We start from the raw sequence: 15,548 nt of genomic DNA, 5'->3' as shown, positions 1-15,548 counted from the left end.
CTTGAAGACCTTGGTGATGCTAAATGAAAGTGGCAATGATTGAGTTTACCCCATGAATTCTCCAAGTTTACAGGCAAAAGCATTGAAATGATCAACTTAGACAAACAATGAAGCAATCAACTTGAAGTGGAAGTTATTGAGTTTGTCCATGAGTCACCAAAATCCATAACTCAAGGAAATCCACTACTTAAGGGGTCATGGAATGCAATAATGAAGGTAAGTTGCAAGGTCCCAATGTCTTGATGGGCGATAACAAAAATTCCTTGGAGTGAATTGGATGAAGAAATCTTGATGATGAAGGTGAGCAATGATGATCAATCCATGACTTGAGCACATGATGAAGTGAAGGAGAAACGATAAACTTGCTTAATCTTTGACTTGGAGAATGAAGATCAACAACATGATGAAGGCAAATTAATTGACTAAGTGTTGGAGTTTGCAAGCTTGAATGATGATGAATATCCATGGACTCGAGAAATCCACGCCTCACTAGAATCCACCACCCTCCAAAATCCACAAAGTAGAGAAATTTATGACTTGGAGCTGGATGGTAGTGAATTGTTCATGAGTTGACAAAATTCACAACTTGATGAGGATGTTTCCAACATTATGATATTAGATCAAGTGAGCGACTAAGTATGATGAAGGGGTGAAGCGATCAAGGCAACCAACTACTTGGAAATGCAAGTGAATTGCCCATGAGTGGAGAAAATCCACAACCCTCAAAAATCCATGCCTTCAAGAAATCCACGATGAGAAAAAATTTGCAAGCTAGGGTTAGGTAGCAACTTGCATAAGACCTGAGGAGTTTCAAGGCAAACTCTCATCAAGGAAGACTCAAAAGGAGTACTATCGGAGTCAAGGATTGTACACCTTTGGGCTAACATTGGAGATACCAACCTAGGCAAGTTCAACATGAAGAAATTCTAGGGACCTCTCTATAAGAGCAAACCCTCAGGAGTAACAAAGAAAATGCTTGAGAATGGGATTGTGCAAGCAACTGGCTTTGCTCCAGCTATCCAATGCAATGAACCGATAGTGGAATGTGCCAAGCACTACAATGCTAATACAAGACCAATAGTGCCACCTGACGGCAAGATCCTAGCACACCTATCAAAGGCTGCCATAGTGAAGCGTTCAACATACCTTATCACAAAAACATGATATACAAGAATAAGGAATGACCCAAAGAAATGCTTGGGCATCATCAACATTACCTCGAGTTTCTAGGACGGCAAAAATTTTTGCCGATTTTGGGGACAACGGGGGGATGGCAAAGGGGACAATTATATAAAATATATGGAAAATTTAAAATATATGCGGAAATTTCAATGTTCATATGAAAAATAGATAAAGCATGTATATATACACTATATTCATATGAAAACATGGATAAAGCATGTATATGTACATTATAGAACCTTAACATAACACGTTTGTGTTCAAAATTCATTGTCAATATGCCAGCACTTGTTTGCATGTAGTTCATTGTTTCTTTCAGGTTGGAAGATATTTTGATAGTATTCCACTACTATTATGACCTACACCCGCTTCTTTATGCACTATCAAGTTTTGGGTGTTTGTGAAACTCATTACCAAGCTGTTATTCATATTTTTGAGTGCTTTTGGCTATGATTCATACCTGTTTACCTTTCATATCAATGAAAATTACCTAATCAAAATTACCTCCCAAAAATTTATTAAATGTCTAATCTGTAAACATGATGCAACATGCCTTCCAAAAGGTGGGCAATTATTAGATTCAAATATGTAATAACTTATTTATTGAAACAAACTAAGCAAAAATGGCAACCATCAATATTTCACTCTCAAAATACAATTAGTCCCCCATCCCCGTAATGTACTATTGCTGAGGTGTGGGGACTAGAAAAAGAAATAAAAGAATATTTTTTTTAAAGCATTTTAGCCTTTTTTTAATTTTTAAATGTCCTGGGAAAAGGGGGATAGTTAGGGGACGTCACAGGCATCCCAATTGTCCAGGGGATGGGGGGATGTCCCCTTTGAAAATCATTGTCGTCTCCAAGTTTTTGGGACGTTTCCCACAAATCTTGCAATTTTGGGGACAGCGGGGGGACATCCTCTGGCCGTCCCCAAGTACCTAAAATGTCCTCAGTACGAGGACGATGGATTTTAGTCCGGGAACACATCCCCAAGTAACGTAGGCTAGGTCCCATCCCTCCAAGATGCCTAATAAACTCCATCGAGTGGACTTCAAGGAGGAGTATGGCGACCTGATCAAATTGCTCAACTAAATCATGGGGAGTCCTCAAGCCTCTTATTTCGAGACTTGGATGTTTTACTATGTGGAAGTAGTGATAGCAAATGAAGAGATGGTCAATTAGGCAAGGATCATAAGCAATAATATTGACTAGCAATTGAGGAGGCTATAGCGCACCAAGCAATTCTATATGAGTTCCTACATAGTCTACTCACTTGCAAGGGCTTATGGATATAAAGGACTAACATACAAAGGGCCAATTGAAAGCGGAAAAGGAGAGACAAGGGTGTTTGAATGCTATACAAAGTTGCACTTCCACAACAAGGCACACTTCAGGAGAGTGAATGATGCCTTCTCCTTGCACATAGTCAAGACATTGCAAGGTGGCATCCATTAGAGACTATCTCAGCTAGCAAAGGAATTAGTAAAGAAGTATTGGGCCCGGTTCATCCAATATCCCAAGTTCACATACATAAGATTTCAAAGATGCTCATCACCACCATATAAGCTTCCAAGGTATCCTACAGATAAGAAGGTATTGTTGGGACTCTAGAGGCAATTGGTCACTTATCTTATGATAAGATCCAGAAGAATAGACATAAAGCTAGAATTTCCTTTCCCATCTCAATTGGGCAGTCAATGGAAGTATGCCCGTCAATACAAGAGGTTGAGAAGTCAAAAGAGGAGATGAAGTTCTATCCCCTTGTTATCTATCCTTCATGAAGCAACTTTGATCCATATGATAACATAAGGAGGATCAATGGAAGCAGGCACAAGCACAGGCCATACCTTGAGGATTACTAGATTAACGCCAAGGATGACTTTGAGGTCAGAAGGAAGATGTTCTCTAGGCTGCCTATTGAGATCATAAGGACTTGTAGAGTGTTCCCTATCTCTAATTAAGTACAGGATGAGGGAAGGTGCCTCCAATGTGCCTATGAGCAAGAAAGAGACAAGGATATACAAGTTGATTGGAGTGACATGGAGATCACAAAATTAGAAGAACTAAAGAGACCTGTCATGGCAAACACAAAAAGGTGGGCTGATGCTCAAACCAACAAATTGAAAAATCAAAATGCACAATTAACATATGATATGATGGGAGATCCAGATTCATCTGATGAAGAGATAGAGAGCATAAGCATGACTAGTAATGCAGCCCAAACATCTCAACCCAAAGGTTCCAAGAGGAAATAAAGTCACAAAGAAGGATCGAGACAAAAGAGACTGAGGACGAGTTCAAGTCATCCTTCCACTAGCACCTCATCCATACAAGAAGTCACAATGAACAAAGTATACATCAATGCAAGTCATATACAAGAAGTCACAATGAACCAAGTATCCATCAATGCAAGTCAAACACTCAAGAAGGGTGGAGATCAAGCATGAATGAATCCTTGGAATCTACCATATAAGATAATTGAGATGATAGAGCAGATAAGGAAAAGCAACCTCAAACACAGGATCCTCCAGCAATGCAAGAGCAAGTTGTGGACAACACAACCATATGGGATGAAAATGTTGTGATCATGGATGAAGATGACAATGGGGAAAGAATCTCTCCAATCATGGAAGATCAGCAATCCAAGGAATCGGAATTGGAGAAGGAACAATCCACTATCCCAACATGGCTTAAAGAAAGAGTGACTAGGCAAGTGATAATAGCAGAAGAATACACAACACAACAAATGACTTGAGAGCTTGTTGGAGAGGATTGATAAAACAGTTGAGAAAAAGAAATCTACTAAGCTCTCCAAAATCACAAGAGACAATACAGGGTCCCAGACTATACAAATAGCTACTCCAAGAGTGGACAAGCTAGAAGATGAGAACATTGTTGATGACTATGAATTAACAACTATTGAGTTAGGCCCTGCTACTACTAAACAAGAGATGGAAGAGCTAAATGATTCAGTGAAGACAGTTTAGGATGGATTGAAGATGGTGCAAGAAGACAAGAGGAAGCTAGAAAAAGAATTGAATGTCCTAAGGAACTATGTCTAACAGATCGAAACTTCAACCTTCGAATGCCAAATATAGTTTAACTTTAGGCATTTCAAGCAATTTGCGGCACTTAATCTTCTTCGAAAAATGGCTGAGAATGATGTCAATGAATCTGAAAATGAATGTTCGTGTCTAGACTCCAAACTCACGGCAAATGAATGAACCAATAGGAATGCTCCTCTCTCAAATATTTTTGCCCGACTATATACCTCACATAATATTATTAGAGAGAACTATAGGATTCGATATGATATATCAATAAATTGAAGTCCTATGTGTTGCGGTTCATATTCCTATATTGCCATTAGCTATCAAATAATAACAATCTTGGATCCCTTTTTTGACATAATATTCACTTTACAACCCTGACGCTTTAATAATATTTAATGGCCCATAACATCCTGAATATCACAATCGTTAATCACTAGATTTTATCCAATAAGACAAGCTAACCCTTCATGTATTCCTCCATCATTGCTTCCACCCGATTCAGTCGAGGATTTGGAAGAAATGAGGACTACCTCTCACATGGTGAAGAGTTGGATTGATAATGCCTTCACCAAGGCAAATGAGTTCGTGGGAGAGTTAGCACACATATTTGAGAGAGTTTCAGCCATCTTTAACAGGATCCTATTGCTCACTGCTTCCTATGATGTATTTAGCTCAGTTACCGGTTCTTGCCTAAACTGGCTGGGTCCTGGTCCTGGTCCCTGCCCGGTCCTGGTCCCAGCCTGGTTCGCCCTGGGTCCCACCCGGGTCCTGCCCAGGCGGCTGGGTTCCCTGCGTGACACGCAAGACCCACAGGGAACCCAGCCGCCTGGGCAGGACCCGGGTGGGACCCAAGGCGAACCCAGGAGGACCCAGGTGAACCCAAGCCCGTGGGTTCCCAAAAACGGGGCCCACGGGTTAGAAAGCAATTAAAAACAATTTTTTAATCTTATTTTTACATCTAAACCCTAATCCGCCCCTCTATGATGCATTTCATGCATCAAAACATGCATTCAACCTATTCTACTTGCATTTATCTGTTATCATTTATGTATCATTGTATGGGAAAGTTACATTGTATGTTTCATATTTGTATGTTTGAACTGTGAACATATATAATTTTGATGTTTCAAGTTTGAACATATATATATATATTAAAAAAAATTAAAATATATATATATATATGTACGGACGAACCCGTACCCATACCCAAATTATTTTTTTTTTTGCCGAATCCGAACCTGAATCCGAACCGGAATCGGTAACTTAGGTATTTAGCCATACTAAGGAATTAACCATTTTGAGGCTGCAAGTCTTGATGGATATCCCTAAACAAATCTTGATAAATGGTGGAGTGGTGAAGGATGTATAGACATATGACTTCTATAGATGGTATAGCATGCTTAGGATGAGGAGGGACATGTTTGAAGGTATCAATAGCGGTTGCACTTGAGTTGAGGAGATGATCAAGGTAATAATGATAGAATCGTAATTACAGCTGAAGAAATACTTGGAAAAGAGATGAAGGAAGAGTTAGATGTAGATGTTGACAAATTGACAGAAAGAGTAAGATGTATCTCCTTCAAGACAGTTGGGTCACTTTCGGAAAAGCAATTGGAGGATATTCAATCATTCATGACACTTGTGAGCAAAATTCGAGACTCAGGGTCTGAGTGGGAGAATAATCCTTGCAATTCCTATAAGGTGGAACATTGTTCATAAGGTGCATAAGATGTATATTTTTTAATGCAGCAAATATTTTGACCTTGTTTGAATCTCATAAAGGAATTGTATACCAGATTTGCCTCTAAGTTTCTTATTACAGTTTGTTGTTGAAAGATTTATATGTTGTGTTATTGGGAAACATATTCTCTATTTGCAAAGATATTGGATGAATGAGAATTAGTTTTCATGCAAACTGTTTGCTAGTATTTCTTGAGACCATATTACAAATTCTGCAAAATTTGGGAAAGAACCGATTAGGGTCTTTACATTCCGGATGTTTTTGTCATCTTTTTCCTACAACAAGGTCACAAAAAACACTTTTGCAAAACTTGATAAGCACACAATTATACTGAGAGAGGGGGGTGAATCAATATAATACAATTTTTTACTTTTTCATCTTAAAATCACAATATCATCAATTGCATGTAATGTCCCTGCTAGTTAGGGATCACTATCCTGCAAAAACAAATTGTTAGAATACAATAGACATATATATATATATATATATATAATCTAAATTGCCACTGAATTTTAAAATACTTAATTACATAATCATCATTTTAATCTAAAAAAGGATACGAATGCCATACAAAGTATGTCCTTAGGTGGCTGTGAAGCTCGCCTTCTTGGAACCTATCTTGGTTCCAAGCCCTCCAGGAAGTCGAAGGTGAATTCGACTCCTATCTTGAATGTAATTTCTTACATCCAAGCCCTCTAGGAAATCGAAGGTTATTTGGATTCCTGTCTTGGGTGCAACCTCTTGCACCCAAGCCCTCCAAGGAAGACCATGAGTCATACCTTGCCTTGAGTGATGCATCCCATCACCCAAGTCCTCGAAGTGGACCGGCCAGATCCATCTTCTCTTGGTTGAACTTAATCAACCAAGCCCTACATATGCATATCAATAATCAGTATATATACTGCCCTAGGGATTTCATAATCCCTTCCTTAGACTAAAGGAGTTTCCTCCCTATAGCCTCCAACATGGGTTTACATTTGTATTTATAATGCACTTTGAAGATTTAGTACTATTTAATTTCCTAATCTACATTTTATGTTAACATGTATTCCTGATGTATACTTTAACATATATTCATATTAAATGTACCCTATCATTGTTGACATATGCATTACACCTTCCTTGATAACACCTATATTCCTTAATCATTCCTTATGAACAGATTAGTATATTAATTAATTGTATTCCTTAATATACACATGTTTAATGCCTTAATATAATCTTACTACTGTTCATTGAAATATTAACATATTAATTATCATCCTTAATTAATGCGCAATGAAACATATATTAATTAACATTAACATCTATTAATTATCATACCTAATTAATATTTAATGAAATATACAATGGTTACTATTCCCATATATTAATTCATACTAATATATTAATTTATAATATATTTACCTTACCTCTTACCTGCTGGTCCCGAGGTCTGCTCCTGGCTGCTCTCCCCTATTCCTTTTTCCTTCCCCTTTCCTTGCAGTGGCTGCTTCCCTTTATATCCTTGTGAAGGGATGTGAACCCCCACGATCCCCTTCCACACCAAGGGGTGCGGTGGCAGTCACAACCCATGCTGCGATTACCATCGCACCTCTTGGTGCGGGGGAATCGGGGGGTGGCTTTTTAAATATAATGATTATTAAATCTGCTTTAATATTTAAACGTAATGCTTTGGTTTATTTGCTTTAGTAATATTAAACGTAATACTTTTTGTTTTATTTGTTATATATTAAAATAACACTTATTTCATTATGTAAAATATATGATATTTTAATTAATTCTTTCCTTATTATATAAATGTATTTCCTCTTTAATATAATACTTATTATATTAAATGTATTTCAATCTATTTAATATAATACTTATTTTAAATATATTTCCTCTTTTTAATAGAATACTTATTTTATCGTATTAGTCATGTATTTACAATAATTTTATTTACTCGATCCCTATCCTTAATATTATTTACATAACTTTATATCAGGGGCTGATGCGGGTTTATTACATTGCACAATATCAATAACAAGATGAAAACATGATTTACATGGAAACCCTTATGAAAGAAAATCACAGCAAAATGTTGCTTATATAAAATTTCTCTTACAAATTTCATAGGCACCAACGCACAGAAGACACCAACCCCCTCTTGATAATTCATAGGCACCAACCCACTGGAGCTACCAATCCCCACCACTAATCACCAACTCAGAAAGAGACACCAATCTCTTTTGATAGGAGGCACGAACCTCAATCACAACACTATCTTAGTCTTCCTCAAAAACTGTTCTAACTAATCTGTCCAAATCTTCCTTGAATCTGATATAAATCACTTTGAAAGGCCTGCTGGAATTCTGCATTAAATCACCTTCAGAATCTTCTATAAATCCTTCAAAAGTTTGATTATAAGATTTTCATACATCTGCCCATAAGTCTCAGAATTTTCTATAAATCCTTCAAAAGTCTGCTCATAAGATCTTCATAGACTTCATACATCTTCCTTGAAGTTTATCATAAATCTGCCCATAAAGTCTTCACAAAGTTTTCATAAATCTGCGCTATTCTCCTTAAATCTGTTCAACTATTCTCTCCATTATACTTCATAACTCTGCTCCAAAATATGCTCTTAGGTCTACTCCAAACCTACTATAAATCACCTCCAAAAATCTGCTGTTAGACTACTCGTAAGTCTCTCCAAATCTGCTCTAAATCTGAAAGATATTTCATTAAATTGCTTGATGTCTTTACCTCAACTTCATCTTTTATTTATACCCTAATCATACCTTTCCACCCAAGAGGTTGGCCTCAAATGAAAATAGTAATTTTAGTTTAATTTCACTAAGGAGGTTTGCACATAAATAAATTTATTTTAACTTCCCCAGTATATTTTTTTTCAAGTCAGCCAACTTCTGCATATAAATAAATTTATTGTATTATTAATATGTAGGTCAGCCAATCCTTAAAATTCGAGTATTTATCTTTGAAACTCAATAAATATTTTTTAATTAAACCTCCTTTGACATCAATAATGAATCGTCTTGATATTAATTCCCCTTTGACTTCAATGAAAACAATATTTCCAACAAAAGTCCCACAGAAACAAAGATCGATAGAAAACCCCTTCAATGCAACAGTGGAATCAAGGATGGCTAGGCTCTGATACTAACTGAAAGGAAGATAAGTGTGTGGAAGACACTTCCTACACCAATCTTTACGGAAGAGATAGTGCAAAAACATTCTACACCTTAACAATTATGAATTTAGATGCGCATTCAATATAAAATAAATAGATAAATAGAATAAACCATAACACAAAGTTTACATGGAGAAAACCCTTTTGAGAGAAAAAACCCACACTCCAAAACATAGCCCAATGTATTATCAATAAATAATTACAAGTCAATAGCAGAGTTATGCTCTTGCATGAGTCGTCATATTTCAATAGGATTCTAGAGAAATTTTGGCAGCAATATGGTACTCAAGAATATATTGCACAACTCCAAAATACAAGTGCTAAATATATAGGAGATTACAATGCATTAATTAGACAATTTCAAAATGCAGTTCCCAAGATTGAAAATGCACAAGCAAGGTGCCAAAAACACTACACATACAAAATGGTAACTTTCCAATTGTCAACACATCTACACATGCAACACTGAAACTGCCAATTGTCAGCAAACTTGCACATCCAAAATTGCATTTATCAAATAATAATTGCACCTCCAAGGTGCACACATTCTATGCAAACTCAAACACAAAATAGAAAGTGCTAGCATGAGTAACTTCACTTGTAATAGCAACTTCCAAACTTTTTTCTTCGGAGATAGAAAATGCAACTTGTAATTGAATATCCAACAATGAGCTAACTATCAAATATGATTCCAGTCAAATCACACAAAAATGGGATGCCTACCTTCTTAAAAAATAGAAACTATGTCACCCATTCCACTTCACATGTATGAAGACAACTCAAGTTGCCACTCCCACAAACGACATCATTGGGTGCACATATAATTAAATAACATAGACAAATAAACTTAGGATAAATGTATTCAATAATCAACAAATAAATGCTAAGACTTTCAAACTATGTTCCACGAGGACGCATCCCCTGCCTTTTTTCCCTCGTACCCGTACCGGGGACGTGGGATGGGAATTTGCCGTTTCAGGGACGGATGTTTGGCTGTACGGGACGACGGGGGACAGCCAGGGGACGCCTAGGCATCCCTCGATCATCCTCGGGACAGCTAGCCGTCCCCTACAGCCCAGGATTTTTTATAGTCCAAAATAAAATAAAAGTACATTTTTTAATTTACAACAGAGGTTCAGCTGGCCCCACCAAGACCCCAAATAAACATTAAAATATAACAAACCCTAATCTAATGCATAAAACAAACAAAAGGAAGAAAAAGACACTCAGTTTGACATTTGCAAAAATAGGAAAAGAGCAGCAAGAAGAGAAGAAGCAGCTGGTTAAAGACAGTCATATATTTTCTTAGTTTTTCTTGACATTATGATAGACAGCTGATTATGGACTTCTATGTTTTAACTTTTCTATTACAGTTTATGTCATCTCATAGTTATGGATGTTTAATAGTTAATATTTATTATTTTATGTCTATTATGGATGTTTATGACATATGTTTGTTGGCAATGATTGATAAAAGCATTTTGAATTTTGGTAAAATGTTTGTCAATTCTCTTGTGAAATCTCAATTCAAGTCTAATGCAATGTATTAATGTCTATGATGGATGCTTAACCATTGTTATGATATGCATATTTGAAATTTCTCTATTTTTGTAAAAATCCCCCTATTATTTAAATAGTCGTCCCTTGCCATCCCCCCGAAAATTACCCAAAAGTACCCCTGTAACGGAAACACATCCTGGCGTCCCCTGCCATCCCCATCCCCATCCCCGAAACTCCGTGGTACTTAGCTTTCAAAGGTTGAGACAACTTAATCCCAACACAAATCCAAACCAGCATCTTTCTCTTACTCTCTCTTGCTTTTTTTTTAAATGAGTACAAACCTCTTTTCTGTTTTCACAAGTGATGTAAATTTGTTTATTTTTCCCTAGTTCCCCAAAATTTAAATACATCTATCACACCATGGAAAAATTAAAGTGTAAACATTTATCTTAGGCATAGGAAATGTTATAATTGGATTTCTGAAAATCAATCTCTTAACTGTTCCCTTTATTTGTATCATAAATATTAAATTTTGCTATCAGTGACTCTTGTTTTTTCACACTAGTAGTAGGGTATCAAGCGCTCATCAATAAATGGTAAGTCCAATTAGAAAAAATGTTCCTGTTTCTAACTAGAATAGAACCACCAACCACTCTTTACCTGGTAAATTGGATATGGTTTCTTTGTTGATTCAATATAGTGTTTTGAAATATCTGCTTCAGGTTTTGTTTTGTTCCTCTTTGTCAATCTATTGATGGTAACAAGTCTGATTGACTTCTTAGATTAATATGGGTTTATATACAATAAACAATCAAACTTGACCCCATCGACCTTGGGCCCTTATATAGATATTAATATCTGAGATTGTTGGGGAACCAATTAGAGTTCTGGTAACCACCATGTCAATATATAAATACTTTGTGTACAATGATCTCCAAACATGATCTGCGGTTTTCCTAAAATATTGTGATGCAGCTCCCAACATTTAATGCCATTTTACTATTGAAGATGGATTTCGGAATTGTAGGAAAATCCAATTTATTTTTAATTCTCATCTTTATGAGTTCAAAATTCTTCAAGTTTTTGCTTTCTAGAACTAAATAAAATGGTCAAAATTAATGTTAGATATTTGACCAAAGGTGTACAATTATGTTAATGAATCAGGTGATTACAACCGTATGTGTATCTATAAATATTAAAATATAACATGTAGATGGCATGTAACAGAATGCATCAATACATGGTAGGGCAAGTTAGACTAGTCATTGATTGATATTGTATCATCTTCTCTTCAGTGTAATACTATGCATTATTAATATACAAGCACCTTAAATTCCCAGCATAGTATCAGTGCACGTGTAATGTCCCCTCAATCGAATTGTTGCAGCTTGGTTGGCTTCATTCAGAAGTCAAATTGAATTGAATTGGGGCAGATTTGGCTTCTTACAAGGCAGATTTGTTGTAGGTTTCCCTATTTACTGTTTTGTTGTTAATTCTTCTGTGGTTTGGAGGCTTCTTTTCCCAAACACACAGCTTGCTCATTTATTGGCACCATCTTCCACTGTTTGGGTGTCTTAGTATTAAGTAAGAGCAGATCTGAATTGTTTCAGAATAAAAATCAGAACTTTGTAAGTTGCTGATTTATTCTTTCATTTCAATAGATTGGCTAAGGACCTACGGGTACACTTCTAAATTCTCCAATTCATTGTTTAAGTTGATTAAATTCATGTATTATTTCAATATGTGTTGCAAATTAAAGAAACCCTCATTTGCAACTTCTGTCTATTTCTGAAAGACCATCTTAATAATCAAAATTTCTAAGATCTACAAATTACAGCAGATTGAAGAGTTGAACCAACAAGGGTTCATCACAACATGTCAATCCTGGTAATTTAGTGAATCAGTCGAGCAAAACTTTCAATGAAAGGTGAAAACTAAGTTTTCAAGTTTATGGATCAAGATCAAAGGTAAGGAGTATTTTGTAGAAAAGTTAAAGGCAAGTGATATTTAAAATTAAATAATGAATATTATGAAACAGTAAGTACATTTATCTTTAGCCTTAAAGGGAGGTTTTAATCATACATGGACTACTCACCGAAAACTTGTTGAGTTTTTGGCTTAGGCGAGTAATTTCACCATTGACTCACCACAAAAACTCACCTAGTTTTTGGCAAGTTTTTCACAAAAACTTGGCTAGTCTTCGGCAAAAACTCAGCTGCATTAAAAAAAGGGCACATACACATCAAAAAATTACCTAATTTTTTTTTAAAGTCTTTTTTCTTTCTTATATGTCTTTTTCCTTTCTTATACTTAAAGTTATATTTCATGTATATATTGGCAGGATGTTTGAGAGTGGTTTCAGATCTCTAGGAGTTATAATGCAAATTTTAGGTTTTAGAAGATCTTCTATATTTTCAAACTTAGTCAAATTTTAGTAATCAGTAGGCTCCTATCAGCATTCTCTCACTCTCTCTATCTCACTCACTTTATCTACCCCGAATTCTAGACCTATCTATCTCCCTATCACTCTTCCTCTATCCCCTCTCTCTACCACTCTATCTCACTCTTTCCTCTCTTCCCGTAGAGCTAGACCTATCTCTCTAACCCTCTCTCTCTCACCCTCAGATCCCCCCACAAGGGGTGCTACCCTCAACCTCATTTTGGCGAGGTGGAGCAGCCACATCGAACTCCTAGGACTAGACCCTCTAGCTCTATCTCTAACTTAGTTTTCACGAAAGCTGGGAAGAGGAAGATGTAAAATGTTTTGATGTAGTATTTACTTTTAATTTTACAAAAACAATTTGCTATTTCATTTTGTTTCAGTTTTTCAGCAATCAGCATTCCACAAAAGGATGCCATTTTGTACCCAGTTTGCTTTTAAATCAATCAAATATATCTAGACTCGGCTTGTTTCTTTTGTGTACTCATTTATTGACTCATTGGATGCATGTCCTCACAGAATTTTGAAAAAAAAAATGCATTTCTAACTAAATTTAAGCAAATTTTTTAAGTTGCTTAGTTTTTGCCAAGTTTTTGCCAAGTTTTTTTTTTGGGCCTTGGCAAGTTTTTATTTTTGGCAAGTAGTTCAACTATGGTTTTAACTTTTAATGACTTCCATAATCCACACCCTATTACATATCTTAAACTAGAAAAAATAAAGCAACCAAAAAGGAGATAGCAGATATAATTTTTGGCATCATGACATTTTCCAGTTCCTCCTTGTAATTGGTGTTTTGACAAATTAATTAATATTTGCACTCCTGATTACTTGAGTTTCTTTATGTTTGTGTACTCCTAAACCTTTAGAGTCAGGCTTGGTAACCTGAACATAATGCTTGACAGTGTATGCTCGGAATGCTACAATTAAGGAATATTTTGAAGAAAGCAATGATGCAAAAAAAAAAAATAGCATTGAGATAAGACTGACAAAAGATGCGTAGAAAACCAAAAGACATGCAGTAATGAATGTAAATTGCAGACATGCCCTTGAAAGTCATTGGATAGTTCTATAGAAGTGTATATGTTGGCTGTTATGAACTTGTGAATCTTGACTTGGTTTTGCCTAGGATGTTTGGAAATCGTGTGCCCCACATGTTGGAGAACGACTACACTCCACTTTCAGCTCTTGACATCTTTGTGAAGGATTTGGTATGCTATAATTACAGAACTTCTATCACTTGTTTTTCTTGTGGACAATAGGATTTTGATTTGCCCTTACTCTTACTAACTATTTATTTTCACAATTCATCTGCTTCTGCATAAAGGGAATAGTGCTTCATGAATCAACAAACCTGAATATTCCAGTTTACATTGCAGCAGCTGCCCATCAGCAGTTTTTACTAGGTATGTTTCTTTTTCCTTTTGTTGAAGTAATGTTTTGTGCAATACTATTCTTCATTGTTGTTGACAATTGCCATCATCTATGTTTTGATACTGAAACATAAGTGTAATGGTATATAAAAGCAAGCTGCAAAATAGCCATAGTCATATTGCAATTACAGGTTAAATTGGAGATATTGATGTTTGGTGTTGAATAAGGACCTTAACATAAAGTTCCCACATGCTCTACTGTAACTAGCAAATCTCAGATTGCACATTCAGAACCAGTGATATTATTTCAAGAAGCTGGAAACTAGCATTTCTTAATTAATTTTCTTTTCTTGTGCCAGCACATGGAAAATTTATTTCTCACACTATTTGACATGCTCCTACTACAGTGTCAAAATTAATTTATAAAATATCCCATAACATCAAAACTACAGTACTTGCATGCACGGGGACATTCCAACCTCAGATATCTGACATTTTGGAACTTGCTATGCTTCCCTGTGAGATATTCTGGTACAGTATTGTCACCCAAGCTTTCCTATTTCACCCAGGGAATAGTGAAATGCACCTATATCTCCTTATATTAAAATAAATTTTGATGGATCTCACTAGGAAACCTAGGGTAATCTGGTGTTTCGTAGAGTAATTTACAATCATAATGGCATATCAAGACCATGTTGGATCAATAACCAACAAATTTTCCGAAGCCTGGTCTCTTTTATGTGCTGATGATGCTAAACCAGACAAGATAACCTACTTGGAGCTTGAAGGGAATTCCCAACTCAATATGAATTGTACCCATAAATTTATGCAGTTATTTTAACACTCTGGACCTACATTACCTGGGGCCATGTCCCTGGGCCTAAAAAGACCTCATCCCCAGCTGCTGCCTAGTGCCAGGGACGTCCAGCCATCCTGGGGATATCAGGGGACATCTGGGACATCTGGGACATCAGGCAGCATTTTTTCATTTTTTTAAAATAAAAAATTAACTTAAAAAAAAAACATTTTCTTTATGCTTTTTGGGGCAGCTGCTATTATATTCATCTGGC

At 36.1% G+C, this 15,548-nt stretch overlaps 1 protein-coding gene across 2 annotated transcripts in view; it reads left to right on the top strand.

Annotated features, from left to right (window-relative positions):
* LOC131054616 (uncharacterized) overlaps positions 1-15,548 on the top strand; it is a 246,999-nt gene that overhangs the window by 136,590 nt on the left and 94,861 nt on the right. For both annotated transcript variants that reach the window (XM_057989172.2, XM_057989164.2), the window contains 2 exons: positions 14,235-14,316; positions 14,433-14,511. In XM_057989172.2, coding sequence (XP_057845155.2) covers positions 14,235-14,316; positions 14,433-14,511 — 161 coding nt within the window. The remainder of the gene's footprint in view (positions 1-14,234; positions 14,317-14,432; positions 14,512-15,548) is intronic.

This window comes from Cryptomeria japonica, chromosome 2, assembly GCF_030272615.1.
Source record: "Cryptomeria japonica chromosome 2, Sugi_1.0, whole genome shotgun sequence".
Lineage (NCBI taxonomy): Eukaryota > Viridiplantae > Streptophyta > Pinopsida > Cupressales > Cupressaceae > Cryptomeria > Cryptomeria japonica.
This window is presented reverse-complemented; position numbering and strand designations above follow the sequence as displayed.